Raw genomic sequence first — 20,663 nt, 5'->3', positions numbered from 1 at the left:
TACATACACAGCCGTTCGCAATGGCATATAGTAAAAAGCCATTACGAACGGTGGATACGGCATAACCAGCAAGCAAATCACCACAACGAAAGAAAATTTTTGGGAATTATCGAAAAAGCTGATACAGTACTACGTGTGTGCACCATATATATATTTCTTATAGGCAGACCTGTACCCTCTAAATGCTTACAATGGACTTTCCACATTCTGGGGAATAAAAACACATTGTGAAAAAAAAAAATTCTGAAAGGAAATATGGACGTCTTTCGAACAATTAAAACCCGTTTCTTTCCCAAGCAGCACAAAGATATAGATCTATATCTTAAAATTTCAGTTTCCAATATAGATCTATATCGGGCCACGATATCGTGCTGGCTAAAAAAGGCATAGTCAGAGATGAAAAGGAACCCATATGTAGTATATTAATTATTTTTTGAAAATTATTCATTTATGCTAATAAAACAAAAAATAAAAAATATGCAACACAAAAAAGTTAAAATTCTCAAAGTAGGATAAGAAATGAAACCATCGAAGAATAAAAATAAATAATAAATAATTTTAAGAAAAACACACACATATACAACAAAAACAAGAGCAAATTTTTCTAAATTAAAAAATATGTGCAATAATAAAGTCGCAATTAAAGTTACGGTGGATAAGTTCTGCTCCTCCTAAAATACCAACATCTACGATGTGAAACATACACAGTAAGGATTCAATCATAACTGACGAAATGATTTTGATATATCAACATAATTAATCCTATTAAAATCAAAATTATCATATGAAAAATTATTCATTCGAACGTTTTTAATTTCCATTTAAACAAAAAATTGTACGATCGACTTTAAATTTTCTCCAAATTTTTATTTGAAGGCAATATTTTTATTTAAAGGCACACGATATGTTGATATATCAGCATATTGTGTATCTGATATATATCTTTGTCAGGTGCACGATATAGATGTATGTCATGTTCAGGATATAGAGCTATGTCTTCTTTGATAGATGTACATCAGGTCTATATCGAGAATCTGATATAGATCTTTGTCAGGTTCACGATATAGATGTATGTCATGTTCAGGATATAGAGCTATGTCTTCTTTGATAGATGTACATCAGGTCTATATCGAGAATCTGATATAGATCTTTGTCAGGTTCACGATATAGATCTTTGTCAGGTTCACGATATACATCTTTGTCAGGTTCACGATATAGATGTATGTCATGTTCAGGATATAGAGCTATGTCTTCTTTGATAGATCTACATCAGGTCTATATCGAGATTGTCAGGTTCCGATATAGATCTATGTTTTTCAAACTATATTAAAATAATTTATTGTCCCAAATTGTTGTCCTTCAAAGTAGAGATTATTCACACGGAATCAAATACATATTCGACTGAAAAACTAAAGACTTGATCAATTAATATCATAAATAATTTGTACCATATATAGGACAAGATCGTTCTATATCGTAGTTATGACATCTGATATTCCTCTGACATTTCGATACATTACAATACGGTCCAGATATTGTACTATATCGTTGTGCTACTAGGTTGTGAGTCGCCGCTTCTGGGTATTCTCAGAAACAATCAATGAACAAATCAGTGCTGATCTGATGCAAATTCTGATGATAATGCTACCTCTCGATATAACGATATAACCCCTCTACAACAATATTTTTTATCAGTCCGCACAGTATCGTACAATATCGAGGTTTCGTTGTATATAGAAAGCGCAAGAAGAGGAGGAAAAACTTCCGTTCACACATAGGGTTACAATGAAGCTTTGCATTGATGAGAAAACTGCTAAAAAAAACATGGAGAGAGCCAGAATGAATTTATTCCATTTGAGTTTGGGTGAGATGTCTCGTCCTTGATCGTTAATGGAAGTTCACCCCCCTTTGTGTGGAAGGTCTTTTTTTATTTCTTCCCATTGGTAATCTTTTTTTAGGAATTTCAGCACCGATTTGGCAATTTCCTCCACAATTGGCTGTTTTCTTGTGGTCGTGTTTGTATATAGGATAATAAATGTCCCGTAATTGTTTTTAAAAAATATGGTCAATCTGTATTTTCAAGGATTTTCTATTTTTATTTTACTTTTTCTTTCGCGATGAAAAGATTGATTGCAGATGCCCTTTAAAAAACGACCTTGCAATGACGTCGACACGCGCATGTTTCTGAATCAACGAATAAAAATAGTGTATCATTCGAACCGTTTGATATCATCCGAATAAGAGATCGAACGTGATTGGTTCGAGCGTGAAAGCGACGCGTCCGAGGTGTTGTTTATCTTATCGCACACGCGGCCTTGATTTCCAGTGGTGGAGTGCCCTGCGGCGGTGCGTGAATGTGATTTCAAAGGTTCTTCCCAAGACTCTCTTCTCTCCTAACCTTCCAATATATATTTTCTCAATATAACTTGTTATATATATCGTGTTAATATATATCGCATTGGAACTGTTTCCCCAATTTCTCAAGAATGTCCGCCCCGGATTATAAAAATATCATTGTACCGGACATCGAAAATTTGTTCAAGTTCGATCCATATTTGAAACCCTTCGAAGGTGAAATTCGTAGAAGGTAAACAAATTTGCTTCTCAAAATTTCATGACATTTTAGAAACGGGTTCAAGAATCATCAAGTGAACTAAAGTGCTTCGCGTTAGTAATTTAAATTACAAATTATATGCAACTACAGATTTTATTAGTTAAAATCCGTAGGCGACAGAACCAGATGGGGGGGGGGGGGGTGCTGAGACTTTTTGAGCCCCCCCCCCCAATGACAATTAATGAATATACAATGTTAAGTACCACTCCCTTCGTGTCCTGTAAATTATTCAAGTCATCCTGTATTTTACAGGATAGAAGAGTTTTTGCGTGTTATTCGGATCTTGGGAGAGGAATGGTTGTTCCTATCCCCCACCCTTCACCCTTTGGATCCATGCCTGAGTGGAGGCAGGCATCTTCAGCTGTGAATGAAGTGGAAGCAGCCATATATCTTCAGCTGTGCAAACATAGCCTAGGCAGATATATTCAGCTGTGCAAACAGAGCCTAGGTAGATATATTCAGCTGCGTATGAAGCCGAGGCAGATGTCAGCCTTTTCCTCCATTCTGCAGCTAGGAATGTTGCGGAAGCAGGCATCTCCAGCTATGTATGAAGGCAGATGTCTGCCTTTTCTCTCCTCATAGCTGCTAATGAAGTGGGGGGAGGCATCTTCAGCCCCGCGTGGATCCAGGATGATGTGACGGGAGGAGGCGAATTGTGTGAGTTAATTTGATCATTCCATACTTTACGGGATAGGCAATTTTCCCATATTATTTGAGAGGTGACCGTTCCCATCACCCCAATTCCTCCACTGGACTTGTGCATGAGTGACGTAGACATCTGCAGCTACGAATGGATCAGAAACAGGAGAGAATAAGCCAAGGCAGACATTTTCAGCCATGAATAGAGCAGAGGCAGGTGGATCTAGGGCAATATGTCGGAGAAGGCCTCAAAGCAAAATATGCGAAAATCTGTGACATGTCACAGAACAATCTGGAAGAGTTTAAACGAAAAATTACAGGAAACTGAGATTTTTTTACCGCAGGACATTTCTAGTCAGCCGAGGGCTCGTTGAAGAACAATGCAAAGCATTCTACTTTGGGGAAAGGGACTCATTGTGCAGGTGCATCTGATCATCCTATATTTTATGGGACAAAATTTTCCACATATATCATTTCGCTCTTGGAAGGGAAGATCACCCTTTCTTTAGATCTGCACTTGCCTGCGTAAGGGATTGAGTCCTGTACAGTATATATAGAACTGACAACATTCGATTTCCTGCCAATGTTTTCTTCATGTTGCCATCTTTATCGAAGCCATACATGCTCAAACCATGGGTCATATGTGGTCTACAAAAGATTATCACTTAAGTGGCTTGTGGCACATTTGCAGAGTATTTCAGTGGCTCTTGCTGCATTTTTAGATTGTTTGAGGTGCCGGCGATACATATTCAGATCATGTAGCGACACCCAAGCACATATCCAAATCACTTTAGCAACCTGCAGCACACCTCCAGTTTACTTAAGTGGCTCAGTTCTTTTGCAGATGACTTATGCAACCCGCAGGATTTTTTTATAGATCACAAGTGGCCCTTGGCACTTTCCCAGATCACCAAAATCACCTGCAGTACATTTAAGATAACTCAAATTGTCCGCAGCACAATTCCAGATAACTCAAGTGGCTTATTTTCAGATATGATGAGTGACTCGAGGCACATTTCCAGATAACTCAAGTGGCCCATGACATGTTTCCAAACCAATGAAGTGGTCTGCACTACCCAAAGGATTGAGCGCTCTTGACCTGAATCGTTGTTTGCGAATGTAAGATCAAGATCATATCTGTTCTTTCATTCTTGATCTTACATTTACAAACAATGATTCAGGTCAAGGATGCTCAACCCTTTGGGTACTGCGGGTCACTTCATTGGTTTGGAAACATCTCAGGGGTGACTTAAGTTATCTGGAAATGTGGCATTGAGTCACTCAGGTGATCTGAAAATAGGCCACTTCAGTTTTATCTGGAATTGATGCAGTATAATCCAGATCCCCTTCACTACTTTTTTTTTTCAGTGCCAAACACGCCCGACGAAAAATCGACAAGGCTATAACTGCCACTATGGATGCCAAAAAAAAATCACCAATTAACTTATATAATGATGCTTCTTCATGACAGTGAGAATGCGGAAGACATGAAAAGTTACAAAAAATAAAAAGAATAAATATATCAGATATACAACCTGGCGGAAAAATAATCTTACTCATGAGACCATGATGCGATGATAATATTATTAAAATTATTATTAAATTATTAATTAAATTATTCTATACAATAGAAAACGAAATGATGCTATTTCAAATGTTGCAGAAAGGGCGACGTCATTTGAATAGCCCACATTACTATTGCCACCTGGAATGGAAAGATCTAAAAAAATTAAAGCAACCCAGCATCACATTATGTCTGCCTTAGTGACTTGTGTTGTTGGGAGATCTGGGTTATACTGCGTCTGTTCCAGAATGAAATTCACTTTTATTTATGTTTTTAGTTATGTGCAGAGGCGCCAATATGAAGAAAACATTGGAAGGGCTGAAAGTTGACAGTTATCCCGTATATATTTGTTCCGGACTCTGCCATGAAGCTGGGCTGGAAGAGATCTTGGCGACAGGATAAGTCCAGTGGCAAAGTTCTGGCATTCATTCAGTTATCCCGTATATACGGGACGTAATGGAGGAAGGGGAAGTGATGCATTGCATGTTCATTAGTTATTGGGGCTCAGTCTCTGCATCTATGTTTATGTGTAATACAGAGAGCAACAGGCCGACAAAGATGCAATTATTCAATCATTATACTTCACTCATAGTTAGAAAAAACTTGTGGTAGATGGCAGCACTACACATAACAAGCATTACAGAAACAAACTTCACGTCAGGTTTCACTACACATTCTCACGCATTCCAAGATGTACCAATTTGTTAGAGGTTCTGTAGAGGAATATGGACGAGATACATGTATGGTTTAGTACTAGTAGTCTATAACGCAGTCACAATAGCTCGGAATACTCATAGAATGGCAGAAACAATATATATTTGATGAGAGTTTGTCGATGTATTAATAAAAACGAACCCTTTTTTTTTTAGAGTACATTTAGACCAGTGGTTCTTGACCTTTTTGCATCACTGCAGCCCTAGTGAACTTTGATTCAGACGCTCACACTCACAGTAAACTTAAATTTACATTCTTGCTACTCTTTAAATAAACTTGTGAAAGCTTTCACTCTCAAAAATTTCTTTCTTGCCCCTCCAGGGATTTTCCTCCTGGTCCCACATCCTTGATCAGGGCCCCTGGGCTGGGATCATTTGTGGGTCTCCAGACCAGACTTTCACGAGCTCTTTTATAGTCAATTCGTGAATTTAGCGTGAAAAAGTAAAAAAAGGATGAAAATTTTCCCAGGCTCCAGTGTTGAAGCGCTGTCGCCCTTGGGAGAGCCGTGGCGATAAAACCAATAATTTTTTAGTTTTGGGTCGCAACCTCCTAGGACAGGGATTTTCAAACTTTGGTCACCTGCATCTCCCTTGCCTTGGGCAACATTTATCTGTGGATCCCGCTCAAAGGGGAGTCATTCTCCAAAAAATTTGAGAACCACTGCTTTAAACCATGGGTGTACAAGTTTCGATTTGTGGGTGATATTTTGCTTAGAGCAGTTTTTGCTGATGGTGTAAGAGCTAAATTTTTTCTGCAAGCTGAATATTATTTGTTTAATCTTAACCATCTTAGTGGCAATTACGATACATCTCGCCTCCTTAAAACCCTCTTATTTCAGCAATGACGATCCCAAGCATTTTTACTATGATGCTATGCCTAAGAAAATGTATTCCATTCCTTCCCTTCCTCCAACGTATCGATCAACAGCCAGTAGGCAGAGTCCGTTGTTCTTCACATTTCAATAACTAAAAGGAGAGTTTCCCTTTTGTATAGCAAATAGAATGCTCAGTTTCATTCTGAAAAGGTCTCTGCGCTTTCCCCCAAAGTCATTCTTTCGCTTTTCCAGGACTTTATTCGCTCTGGACTAGAGTACACTGTAAGGTTTTTGGGACCATACGTACATAGACTTGGTTGGGGGGGGGGGGAGAAAAGAGCTACGCTTGCTCTTGTTGGCATGCAAGGTGTGAGATGTGAAGAAAGACTTGATTTCTTAAATATGTTTACATTGGAAGAATGCACATGTCATGAAGGGCATATGATTGAAGTGTTTAAAATTTTGAATGGGTTGGATCATGAGTTACTAATACACAGTCAAACAACTGCTTCAACAAGGGGATACCAGTATTGTTTTGTAAGGGACGATTCCAGGTTGTGATATCGCAGGGAGTTCTTCTCTAATAGGGTTGTGAATGAATGGAATAGCTTACCTCCGGGGGTTATGAATACCGAGCACAATTGATACTTTCAAAAAGAAGTAGGATAGACATAGTAGAAAGCTATCCATACTTAAAATTAAGACAATCCTAATCATGTTTTTATTGACAGTGTATTATCCTGTGATACGTATATGCTTTTAAATATTGGGTTGTTATATTTGACATCCATATTTTTTATGGGCACCTTTTTTTCCAGCATCTTAGTTGGGCGATTTGCCTGTTGTGGAATTTGTAATTTGGGTATGCATGCGTTATAAATAATAGAAAAAGATAGTATTTATGAATCGATTGTTCTTTGTTTATAGTTTTTTCCTCTCCTCGACTTGAAACTAATTATAATCATATGTTTCAGGTATGGCTGTTTTACAGATATTCTGAGAAAGTTCTGCGATTATGAAGGTGGTTTGGAAGAATTTTGTCGTGCTTACAAGCATTTTGGTATCCATGTAAGGGAAGACAACAGTATTATTTGCAGGGAGTGGGCTCCAGCAGCCGAAGGCGTGTACCTGAGAGGAGATTTCAGTAAGTTTGTTTGTTTACTGAAATATTTTAGCAAGTGATTGAGTGAAATATATATTGTAGAGCTATTAATCATGACATTTACTTTACAGATGATTGGAAGAGAACGACTCATCCTTTCAAGCAACTGGAACATGGTAAATGGGAGCTTGAAATACCACCAAATGCAGATGGGTCGTGTGCTATTCCACACAACAGTAATATCAAGGTAGATTATCTGTGATTTGTTTCTATACAGGGTTGGCCATTTTGCCGACAAAAAGGTATTTTCGTCCCATCAAAAAAAAAAAAAAAAACACGGGCAAAAATGGTTTTAGGGTAAAAAACATTTGACTAAATGTAAATTACATGAGCAAAACTTCTAAAAAATTGGTACATGTTAATGTCCCTGTTGTAAACTCAACGTGAAGTTTGTTTCTGTGTCATGATTGTTATGTGCAATGCTACCATCAATTTATTAAGTTGACTGAGACTTGAAATCATTACAACAATCAACTTTATAATGGTGTATCTATTGGGAAGAAATCTGGTGGAAAATACATTTACAAATAAATAAATGGAGATACAGTTGATGCTTGTTATAATGACCCCACGTTATAGCAATCATTCCATTACAACGGCTGGAGGGAAGAGTTCCAAATGCTTTCATGGAACAACTATTCTATATTTTTCCTTTCAGTGTGACTACCACCTGCCATCTAGGACAATCAGGGTCATGATAACAATATACAGTTTTTTCGTGTCAATTTAAAAAAAATTATACTAGACATAGAACAATTTTATTGAGGTTCTTGTTGATTTCCTTCTGCAGACACATTTTATCTAACAGACACAGCACGGCTATGTTACACCTCCCCCCCCCCTCCCACAATAAAATTTGTTTACCTGGTTTTATGTGAAATCACATGTTTTTTCCTTTCCTTCTATTGGTACCCCCTAACACTGATGCTCATCACCCATCACCTGGCAGTTATATAAATGAACTTCACTAGGTGTTTTTTGAATGTGCGTCCCATCAAGCACATTGCTCACAAATTCAGCGATCAACGAATTGTGCTAAATGGAAGGTTAACAATGGGATGCTCTCAATAATGGCCATATTTTCTCGTCGTTGTTGGAAGATTTCACTGTATATACAGTCAAACCTCGTTAATGAGTCACTCTTGGGAGAGCAAAAATATGACTTAGTAAGCAGAGTGACTTGTTAAACGGAGTAAGCCATATCTGCGCCAATTCCTGCCCGAGTACAATTGGGACTTCTAAAAAGTAACCCAGTAAGCGGAGTGACGTGTTAACCGGGTGACGCACTAATGAGGTTTGACTATATATAGAAATTAAAGTTTCTGCAACTTTATCAAGTGAGAAACATCATAAAGTCTCTTTCAGAAAGTATTTTATTTATGGTGTAGACCAAAAAAACCAAAACAATGTCTATTCAATTTCTTAGGAGCCAGTCTTTTTCTTCTGCCAAGGAGAATGTTCAGAGATATTTTTTTTTTAATCAACTGATTCTTTTTTTTTTACTTTTCTCGGATTTTATAACTTTTCCATGTCAGTAGACATGCTGCCATAAATTATGAAAATTTTACTATAATTTTCAGAGTTCAATGTACTAATCACATGTACAAACTTTTAGGCACCAACACCAATTTCTTAGTCACTATGGTCACTTTGGAATTTGTTGAGCCCAGGTAATGAGCAAATACAATTTTCATGTATTGATCATATGATCGGTCCTTTTTCTATTCAGCATGGCTGCTTTGCAAAAGTGCTTATGAGCATGTGTTTTAATGTTTTTTTTGTACTTTTGAAAAAGAACTTGCGATTATAAAACTGTTTCAAAGAAATTTGTGTGGTAAAGTTTTTCAGCACATTATAACATTATATTAAATTTATAGCTGGTGATTTTGACACCTAATGGAAAGATGGAGGATCGTTTGTCACCTTGGACAAATTATGTGGTACAACCTAAAGACGCCATTGTGTACGACCAGCGGTTTTGGAATCCTCCCCAACATGAGGTATGTAGGTAAGTATTTTTTCTAGAAAACTGTAAAAGTGTGAATCCCATACATAATATAGGTATACTTTTGCATGGTCATGTTTTGAAATTTATTAATATCCATTAAAATTAGCAAATCGCATCTTTTTTGAATAATGCACAGCTGTATTATGTTCATTTGACCAATAGTCTACCCCAGTGTTTCCCAACTGGTGTGCCACGATATCGCCTAAGGGGTGCTGCGAGATATTATGGAGATAAATTAAAAAAAATATTAGTCCACTTAAGGTCTTAAAATAAAAATGAATTAAGTCGAATTAATATATTACTCTCATGCATGACAGACTCATTGGATAAGTCGTCATCTGGTCACAGTGTGAGAAATGTGAGCTTTGGCCTGAGTTAAGTCTGGCTGCCAGTGTACGACCCCGTTCAGCCAACACCATCTACAGCAGAAAGAATCCGCGCGAAGCCTGTGACATCACTGAAGTCGTTCATTTCACCTATAACCGTTGGATATACTGCAAAAAAGATAAAGATATCACATGCGTTGGCCTGCTATATCCAATGGCTACAGGTGAAATGTACTTCTTCAGTGACGTCACATGAGCTTTGCGCAGAAGCTTTCTGCTATAGATGGCGTTGGGTCAGCGCACACAAGCTCTAAGGAAAGAGGATTCAGTGGGTTTGTAGTTTATTGGTCTAGGGCACTTTCCTGGCGTAGTGAAAGGACATGGATTCGATTCCAAGCAAGGCTAGTTGAATTTTCTTTCTTGAGTTTATGTTCGCATCAGCCAACAGTCGAAACCTTCCTAGTAATTGTGGAGAGTGACATCACCTTCGAATAATCTCAAAAATCCTCATTTTTTAACATTTATCAAGATTGCAAGATGCAATAGGTATGTACTTTCTATCGAGCATCTCAACTGGTTTGTCTCACCATTTGATTTCGCAGACAATGCGGAGAAAACACACTGCTTGTGAACAGGATGAATTTATTGATCTTTGCTCCTATTCCACACTCAAAGGTAAGTTCAACAAGAAATAGGGGGCCGGTGACTGCTTTTTGGCTTAGACTGAGAGAGGAGTATCCTAATCTAATGAAGAAAGCAATTAAAATTCACATTTTTCAACATCATATCTGTCCGAGCAAGATATATCTGCTATGGCGGCAATAAAATACAAAGCAAGAAATAGACTGCTATTACTCAAGCATACATCCACCTCACACAAACGCGACTTTTGTTGTAATAAACTGTGCTTTGTGTGGGTTCAAGGAAGGGTGCCCCAAGTTTCTAATGTTACTCCCGAGGGTGCCGCGAAATCCAAAAGGTTGGGAAACGCTGGTCTACCCAGTCTGGCTTGAAAATTATAGGTGACTGATTGAGTGGTTTAAAGATTTTTAATGCTTTTAGTCAGGGCTGGACAAATTACAAAAAAAATTGTAGGTGGCAGAACAATTTTTTTAGGGGCCAAAACATCTTTCAACTGAAAAAAAAAAGATAAATAATGTTTCTTTTGACTTTTTTTCCAGGATATAGTGACCCTCTTTCATGTTAGCATGTCTCAGCCTGCAATTTAGTAACTACACTAAGAACATTTTAGGCTTCAATACCAAGTTTTTAGTTGCTATGGCAACCTAGTGCCTGGGATTTTTCCAGCCCTGCTATTTGCTACGCTTGAAAGTGACTGAATGCTGAAAGATTTATTCTTTCTTACAGCGATATGTGTTCAAGCATACCAAACCTAAAAAGCCAGAGGGCTTCAGAATTTATGAAGCTCATGTTGGTATTTCATCTGAAGAACAAAAAGTCGCAAGTTATTCTCATTTCAGCAAAAATGTTGTTCCCAGGATAAAGAACCAAGGTTGAGACTTTATTTTTTGTATTTTGATCACATGCAGTTTGAAATTTTATTACAGTTGGGCTACTCTTTTTTCAAAATACATTTTCAATGAAATTTAAAATTAATAAAAGAGTATTTAAAATAATTCTTACTGATGACGTACAAAAAAAATGTTTTGGTGCTTCAGTATTTGATTGTTAATTGCACCTATATTAATACTACCCTATTCGTTATTAACCTGTACTTCAGAGTTATGTTTTTTCTGGTGAATATATGGTATTAAAAGAAAAAAGCAATATTTTTGTTTATATTCATGATTTTTGTTAGCTTTTGCTGTTTAATAATTCTTCAGGCTAAAGAAAAGTATGGTTGTACTTATATACACAAGAATAAAATTATCCGACACCATCAGGACACGCCCACTTTTGTGAAATCAAAATCCCTAGCAAATTGAATATATATAAATTAAATGATTACAGTTATTTCTGTGTAGTAAAATTTTTAGCATCATGAACACTGGCCTAGTACAAAATGAAGAATTACTATTATTATAGTTATTTCACTGGTTTACAGTTAAAAAAAGAAATCTGATTAACATATTTAAATCATACAAAAAATATGTAAAGTTGAAGGAAGGAGAAATCAAGAATTATCTGAATTGAATTTACTGTATTATAAAAATGTATTTTTTCTCTTATTGCGCAGGTTATAATGCAATCCAATTGATGGCTGTTATGGAGCATGCATATTACGGAAGTTTTGGTTATCAAGTCACAAGTTTTTTTGCTGCATCTAGGTAGTTATCTTACCTGCTCATTTTTGAAACATAGGCCATCCAATCTAATATGGCAGTGCATTTTTTTATTTTGTATACATTTTTCTAACAATGCGAAGTCATTATGGCCCTTAAGAGTTATCAACATGAATCAAATTTTCGGAAAGTTTTTGAGCTGCATTATTGGTTTGAAGTACAGTAGAACTCTCGCTAATACAGCATATATCAAACCAGGATGTGCCAGATTACTGGAAGTTAATTGAAAAAAACCCATTTGAATTATATAAACTGTGCACAGACATTTCGTGACAAGTTTTCTTTTCTATGCTGGATGGAATCCTGTCTAAAAAAACTGAATTACACTGGACAGGCCTGATTAGCACATGGCTGGATTACCACGAGTCTATTGTAGTTCATTGATTGGTGTGTTGTCTCCTTGTTCTTAACAAGAATGGAAAACAGACCAATTTCTAAATCTTCATTCTAATTCTCTAGATTAAATATTAACGTTTCTTCATAAACTTCTCTGGTCTCTGTATTTTTTCCAATAATTCCCTTGCTGTCTGTGGATAACTATTCTGCCTTTGAGTCTTCGAAGATAATTGTCAAGTTAGGACTTGGAGAAATTTGTGCAGGGTCAGTGACTAGGAAATCCTGCATCGGAATGCAACAAGGCATCACTATGCATTTGTATTTCAGTATGAATATGTGATGTCAGTAACATCTACAATATCAGTTTGTTGATTCAATTTAAAATTTCCATGAGATTTTCCAAAATTTCAAATTATAAAGCAAGATATAAATGTCAGAATAACAATAAATTCCTGTACAATGATATTTTTCTAAACTTTCTGTGGATTCGCCTATAGTTTGGTGTCAAACTCCTCTTGATGCAACAATATCCTTTACTACGATGAACCTCTCTATAACAATAGCTTATTAAAGATTTTGAAACCATTACAACTTTGTTTTTTTAATATTTCTCTTGAAATATCCTTCAATATATTTTTATACTCCTCGCATATTTTTGTTCTTTTGAGTGTGTCTGATGACATGGGCATCACCTGATCACCAAAAGTGTTGGAAGTTTTCAGTATTGTTTATTTTCCCTTGTGGTGGTCGAGTGCTCATAGTCCAGAGAGCAACAGGCCTACAACAATATAATTATTCAATCATTACACTTTGCTCATAGTTGGAAAAGTTGAGGGAGATGGCAGCACTACACATAACACGCATTACACAGAAACAGAGTTCGGGTTAGGTTCACAACACATATGCATGCTTCCAGCATAGCCCAGTCTTCTTTGATTACCCTATTAAAATCTTTTCATTGATATACGGAGGGCTATGATATGGTTAGGAGTACCATTTACTTTTGTGTCTTTCGCTTATTGGTTTTTGTGTAATACACCTCTAAACAGGGTTAATACATATAACTGAATTTTGTATATCAGCTAATAAAATGAAATTTTTTGTGGCAAATAAATAATCGAAAGTGCATTTTCTGATGGTACTGACAACGCTGATTTAGAAAAAATGCAAACAGCAACATAAATTTAGTGGCACGTGATAATGTTGCCTCTCAATATCATGATAACCCCTTTACAATATTTTTTCTTTATCCACAAAATATCATATCGAGGTTTCACTGTATTTACTGTTAAAGCATTTTTTAGCAGCTGAAAAGTTATTAGCACTTGGTTCCCAAATATTTTTTGTTGACTCTTCCCCCTTGTGTAAACCACTTTCAGCAGAACACCATTGTTTGTGCAAGAATTGACTGTTGGGGAAAGGGGTCACCATGTGCTTCTTTCTGTCTAAAGCCGGTATTACACTATGAAAGTTTGGCAAAAGATCTTTTAAAATACTTGAAAAAGAAAAAAAAAACAACCAATAGATTATTGGTATATAGTTTATAGTCTTATTGATTACATTTTCAAGATTTATAAAGGAACTTTGTAAAGTTTTTAGTATAATACTGGTCTCTTAAAGCAGTTTATTTCTTGTAGTTTTTACATTAATATATATTTTTTTAAACTTTCAGTCGTTTTGGAACACCCGAAGAGCTTAAGGAACTCATTGACAATGCCCATGCTCATGGGCTCTATGTGTTGCTGGATGTTGTTCACAGTCATGCATCGAAGAATGTCTTAGATGGTCTCAACCAATTTGATGGCAGCAATTCTTGTTTCTTTCATGATAAAGGACGTGGGGAACATTCATTGTGGGGCAGTAGACTCTTCGATTACTCACAGTAAGTGAAAAAAAATATGAATTTTTTGTAAATTTTTGAATAAAATCTTTTTCTTTTATTACCTTATGGCAGCGGTTCTCAACTTTTTTTGACTCGTGGAGCCCTTTCTGGTACATAATTCTGATGACGAAGCCCCATTTGCTTATTTTTTATTTATTCATCAAAGTTACTGATTTATTTTTGTTTAAAAATATTTGTAACTATTTTTTTCAAATTTGTTTTTTTTTAATTTTCTTCGAGTGGCCGTGGAGCCCCTGGGGAGTGCACACAGAGGCTCCGTGGAGCACCAGTTGAGAACTGCTGCCTTTAGGGTATATTTTTTGTTTCATTGGAGGCATTGCTCATTGGTATGCTCTATTGATATTATTTTTTCACAATTTCTTTCCGATATCTGCCTCTGGTCATGTTGCACATTGAAATACTGTTTTATTCCAAAAGGTAGAGGAAAAAAGTAAATAAAAAGGCATTGATTAAAAATTAATACCTACATTATTTGTTAAATTCCAAAAATTCAGATAGCAATGTATTATCTAGCTATGAGAATTATGTATTTAAAAAAATATATATATTGGTGATATGTTTTGTGAGACAAAATGTTAAATTTGATTGAAATTTGAAATTTTTCTGAGAAAAATGTTAGTTTTTCAATAACACATATCTAGAAATTGAGAATGAATATAACTTGAAATGCTTTCACAGATGGGTTTTGAAATATTGTGCACTAAAAATCTGGAGGAAAAAATGTTTCACAGATTTTTTTTGTATGTACAAAAACCCTCTAACTGGTCATTTTTGGTGTTATGAGGGGTAGGGGAAACTAATATATGATAAAGTTGATGTTAAAATGACATGGGTAAGTTCAAGTAGAAAGAAGATGATGCATGTTGTCACACATTTATCTAAATTATTTTGGAGGAGGCATCCGAGGTGCAAGGAAAGGGTCCAAAAGTGATGTCTTTAAAAAGTTTAGTCTTTAAAAATTGTCAATGGTTCTATTCATTTAAATGTCAAATATATATATATATATATATATATATTTAACATTTAAATCAATATATATATATATATATATTTAACATTTAAATGAATATATATATATATATATATATATAAATTCTGGCAGAACTATTATGGGTCTCTAAAAAAAAGTAATTACTTGAATGTGCCAATAGAGGCTAAGAATAAATTTAAATATCCAGCAAACCTGGTCAGCTATTGCATTTTTAATCATTTTTTGCCGCTTTAATAATGGCACGAAAGCTTGGAGAGCCATGATCTATAGAGTCACCAAGAATCGAAATTGACTCGGTGGTTCCTAACAACAACAACAAATAATGGCACTTCCCCACTAATTTTTTGTTTTTCATGTGCTTTTGGGTAAGATGAATGTAAAAATTTCGCAATTTTTTGAGGATGGCACCTTGGGAACCCTTTCCTTGTAAATTACCTGAACTTTTCCCATGTCAAACAGAACATGGTCATATACATGAATCATAGAGATACCACTTAATTGCTGGCATTCCATTTCATGATACAACTGACAAAGTTTTAATAAATAACATCATTGTTCTAATTATTAATTTTCTGCGTTATTTTCCTATTAATTATGAATGAGCTCTCATAATATCACTTTATGCACTTACATATTAATTCTGATATCTAACGGGTGTTGTAGCCTGGCTAACTCGAGCGAATAGTGGACAATTGTCTTAAGGTTCTAGATCAACATGTATTGTCTTGAAATCAATGTTTTTTCTGTAATGCTCTTCAGTAGTTTTTGGGTAAAATCTCTTTTTAATTTGAATCACCTTTATATGCTTTTAGAAGGATGTAGAGAGCTTTGAAATCAAGGAGTCTTTATTTTCAGTCTGTCAAAACTTTAATACAGTAAAACCTCTCTAACATCTGCCTCCAAACAACGGCCACATTTTGTTGGAACCGAACGTGTCCCATAGACTCAACATTGCAAGAAACCTCAAAACAATGATTTTCAGATACCGGCCACATTTTCACAGTCCCGTTAACGGCCATTGTTGAGAGATTTTACTGTATAATAAATACTGGCAACAATACATATTGTTTTACAAACCATTATTGCTGGACATTTTTTGGCCATTCTAGGAATATTCCTAACTCTGATGAACTTTCAAAGTTGCGTGTCATTCAAGTCAGGTCCTGTTTGGTACACATACGTATAAAATGTGGCAAAGATCAGATTAAAATTGTAAATTTGTATTGAGAACATACAGACAGAAAATCAATTTTATATACCATAAAGCCCCTCTTTTGTTTATGCTGACAGGCAAAAGAAAAAAAAGTGAAAGAAGGGGTGACGGTAAAAAAAAAGGGGTGTCTTATTGAGTTTAACATAAAAGTTATGTTAAACAAAACACAATTATTATTTTGCCTTAAAAGGGGAGGGGGGGGGGGGAGGTGACTTCAAGAGGCATTTCACTGTTTATAGATTAGTGAAAATTTGATTTCATGCTTTAACTCAATTATTTACATTTCAGGTGGGAAGTGCTGAGGTTTCTTTTATCAAACTTATGTTGGTACACGGATGAGTACCAATTCGATGGTTTCCGATTTGATGGTGTAACTTCGATGTTGTATCACACTCATGGCATAGGCCATGGCTTCAGTGGAGACTACAATGAATACTTTGGCCTAAATACTGACACAGAGTCCTTAACGTACTTAATGTTGGCCAACCACATGCTCCACAAGTTTTATCCTGAGCTGATAACTATTGCTGAGGTGAAAAGGAAAAATATATATTAAATTATTTTTAAATAATTAATTGAAAAATTGTGTGTTTATTATATTTTCGTATACAACTTTTTTTGGTTCTACAGGATGTTTCAGGAATGCCTGGATTGTGCAGACCTGTATCAGAAGGTGGAAATGGTTTTGATTATCGTTTAGGAATGGCAATACCCGATAAATGGATTCAGGTAATACTTTTTTTTATTTCTCAAGAGAGTGTAAAAACATCAGTATGGTGTGTTAGTGATCCTCTCATAATTTGTATCTTTCGTAAAGACGGTGAAATTTCAATACAATATTTTGTGAACTGTGAAAAAATATCATTGTAGAGCGTAGTTCCTCAAATATCTTGTTCCATCCTCCCCCTTCAGAAATTTGTTTCTTTGATTGTTCCCCCAACTCAAGTGAACCTATAGTATCCTATGTTGTACCCACAGCTTCTATCGCCCTCATCAGGGGCCAATATTACCCACTTTAGGAAACATTGTAGATCAACTGTTCTCAACCTTTTCTGACTTGCTTTCTAGCCTACAATTTCTATGGTGGAGCCCGGCAGGCCTCTTTTAATTTATCAAATTTGATTATTTCATTGTCCTGGAGCTTGCAACTGTCCACAGGTTGACAATCCTTGTTATAGAGGGATTTATCATTGTTGAGGTTTCGCTACAGTTTGCCTTAGTTTCGTTAAAACTAAGGCAACTTTCCTGGTTGAGACTTACTGTTCTGTTCGTAGTTCATCTTGGGGCTAATATCTGGAAAGTCTCTTCAATAAGGCAACTTAATCATTGAATCTTGAAGAATAGGAAAGTCATGTTTTCAGGGGAGAAAAAGTTGATCCCCTTTTACTTGCATCCACACCCTATCAAATCTATGCGAAGTTGTTGAATTAGTTTTATTTTGTAGATTTATTTAAAAAACATCAAAATTTCCTAGAGCGCAGAAAGCGGTGGATCATATGCAACAGTCTATAATCAACACTTAAAAATTTACATGTTTTGAATGTACACACCTCGGTAAGCAATTTAATGAGTTTTACAATTACAATGAATTTTCAGCCATCGTTGGGCAATTTGCCTGTTGTGGCCTTGTGTTTGCATAAGGTCATCTTTGGGGATGGAATAGAAATTGTTTCATAAGCAGGGTGACTAAATAACAAGTAATCCTAATTCACTGATGGGCTGGGATCAATAAAAGGTGACATTATAGGCAGGGTGATGTTAATAGTGATAATTTTGTACCTAAATCTTAGGCTGAAATTACAGTGGGACAAAGAGGTAAGCGGTACGAGAATCGCAACTATAGGAAGAAAAAAATGCATAGGGGTAGAGGAAGAGACATTCGCTCATAGTAGAACAGGATAGAGAAAATAGCCAGAGGGGTTCTGAAATGTAAGATGTAATAATGATGATTCTTCTGCAGAAGAAGGAAAGAAAAAAAAGGAAGAAACGGACCAATCTGCAGATCGAGGTGAAAGCAAACCAGATTGTAGGTAGCGCACCTCGTTGAGTGGACACTATCTCTTGTTTGTCTCGCTGCTCGAATATGTGTAGAACAAAGCAATACAATTGTTTTCATTGCTAGTCTCCTTTATGCACTCCCATACCTCGTGGTTGCCTCACTATGTGTTCAGCCTTACTGTATAACTTGGCTATTATAAGCAGAAAATTATAGTGAGAGATGCTACAGGACAGTGTGTTCTATGCAGAAAAAAAGTAATTTTGCTACCATATTCTTGCAAACCACTATGTAGTATTGTCCAACAACACTGTTGTTTTTAATTTGTTCAAAGCTTTTGAACATTACATTAAACAAGCCTTTTTTACCTGGAAGTTTCATTCTCACTAGCTGATATTTACTTTCGAGCCAATACTTTCATAGATCATGGTGCTGCTGTATTTTTTTTTTTAACTTTTTGCACAATAACTTTTTTATTTCAGAAAAAAAAAACATGTTCTTACACATGATTTCTTTACATTATGCTTTGTTTACCCAGTTATAGTTCAATCAGTTTTGACTTGCGAGTAATAAGATTCAGTCCTTTAATTTCTTTTTCTCTGTTTATTATATAGCTACTGAAGGAACATCAAGACGAAGATTGGAACATGGGTGATATAGTTCACACTCTAAGCAACCGTAGATGGATGGAGAAGACAGTTACTTATGCTGAATCTCATGACCAGGTGAGTTTAATCCCTTCAACTATATTTCAAGGCAATTATCAAAAATTGAAATAATTTTTCCCTGTTTAATCTATAAAGTTCAATGAGAAGGTTTTTTTTAATGAAATGGTGAATCTTTTTAACCCTTAAACTGCTCCTATGATAAATTGATTATGAGCTTAGTAGCCTGCTGAATCGTTTTCTGATGATTTGCAATACCGCAGAAGAAAAGAAATTAATTTTTTTCTTGCGCACACATAGAAAAGTTTCTGGCTACTTGTCTGGTTAAAGAAATTAAATTTTTTCTCTTCACACAAATGTTGCAAATGTGTGGCGAATTGTGTCTTGAGTAACTAGCACTTGTGAATAGCCATAGTGCTTCAGGGTAATGCGCAACCTCATATGGCAGTTCATTCAACTGGTACTTTTTTTTTTCCATTCTGTTTCTTAATTTTCCTTAAAATCAGTCATTTTCATGTGCAATGACCCAATGAATAGTAAAACAAAAAAATGCAACTACAGTGAAAATTTAGGCAATTGGAAAGAAAATTAAGCATTGCTGGATGAAAAAAGGAATTGTGAATTAGTTTTGCCAAGTATTGTCGAATTATCAGGCATTGAAACCAAGAAGGGCAATGGTAGTTACCTGCCATTTAAAAGCCTCATGCTCCAGAATTATTTCTGGAGAGAACTTTTGAAGAAAACAACCTGGATTTTTTTTATCTTTTAAGTTGGAGTTGTCATTGCGACTGGAAGTTTGCTGTTTACAGGTTCATATTGTCATATTCATGTTGCTCACCAAATAAGGTGCTAAGCAAGATGGCACGGATTATCCCTAATTGCATATATTCCCCCATGTATTTTTATTTTACGTTCAGGTTCACTGGAGCGAGTGAACTCAACCCAATAAGTTTAATGATGCTAGTTTTTTGATGTTAGTTTCTAGCCCAGAAGTTATCAAACCCATTTGCTCACCAACAAGGTGTTAAGCGAGATGACTCACTCCGATGGATATTTTATATTTCACTATAAGATTCTCATTTTCCTTTTTTTTTCTTGTATCCTGTATTTGTAATATGACAAGTGTAAGATAACAGAAGAGATGGCATGGGGCCTCCTCCAATTGCTTTTTAAGTATACATTCATTCTAATATGTACATTACATCCATCCTTATTAACAAAACCCTGGAACTTTTATCTCAATCCTATCTTGTCTGTTATTACCACAAAATTTGTTAATCGTGACAGTAGCCAATTGTTCAGGGAAAATATTGTAAAAATTTTGAATGTTTGTTTTTATTTTGAGTCAAAGAAGGAAAAAAAAGTGTTCTGGACTGTGCCATTCTTACAACTGGGCTGGAAGATATCTCTGCGAT

At 35.7% G+C, this 20,663-nt stretch overlaps 1 protein-coding gene across 1 annotated transcript in view; it reads left to right on the top strand.

The window, feature by feature from the left end:
* Positions 1–2,324: 2,324 nt before the first annotated feature.
* AGBE (1,4-alpha-glucan-branching enzyme) overlaps positions 2,325–20,663 on the top strand; it is a 31,900-nt gene continuing 13,561 nt past the window's right edge. The window contains exons 1-10 of the mRNA XM_089249334.1: positions 2,325–2,587; positions 7,320–7,489; positions 7,579–7,694; positions 9,385–9,507; positions 11,210–11,354; positions 12,039–12,129; positions 14,153–14,362; positions 16,876–17,119; positions 17,218–17,316; positions 19,198–19,308. Of these exons, the coding sequence (XP_089105460.1) occupies positions 2,487–2,587; positions 7,320–7,489; positions 7,579–7,694; positions 9,385–9,507; positions 11,210–11,354; positions 12,039–12,129; positions 14,153–14,362; positions 16,876–17,119; positions 17,218–17,316; positions 19,198–19,308 (1,410 nt within the window). The 5' untranslated portion in view covers positions 2,325–2,486. The remainder of the gene's footprint in view (positions 2,588–7,319; positions 7,490–7,578; positions 7,695–9,384; positions 9,508–11,209; positions 11,355–12,038; positions 12,130–14,152; positions 14,363–16,875; positions 17,120–17,217; positions 17,317–19,197; positions 19,309–20,663) is intronic.

The sequence above is a fragment of the Pholcus phalangioides genome, unplaced genomic scaffold (assembly GCF_987345545.1).
Source record: "Pholcus phalangioides strain wild (caught in Gottingen) unplaced genomic scaffold, Ppha-v1.0 ptg000022l_1, whole genome shotgun sequence".
Classification (NCBI taxonomy): domain Eukaryota; kingdom Metazoa; phylum Arthropoda; class Arachnida; order Araneae; family Pholcidae; genus Pholcus; species Pholcus phalangioides.
The sequence above is the reverse complement of the archived record's forward strand: the minus strand, read 5'-3'. Positions and strand labels throughout refer to the sequence as shown.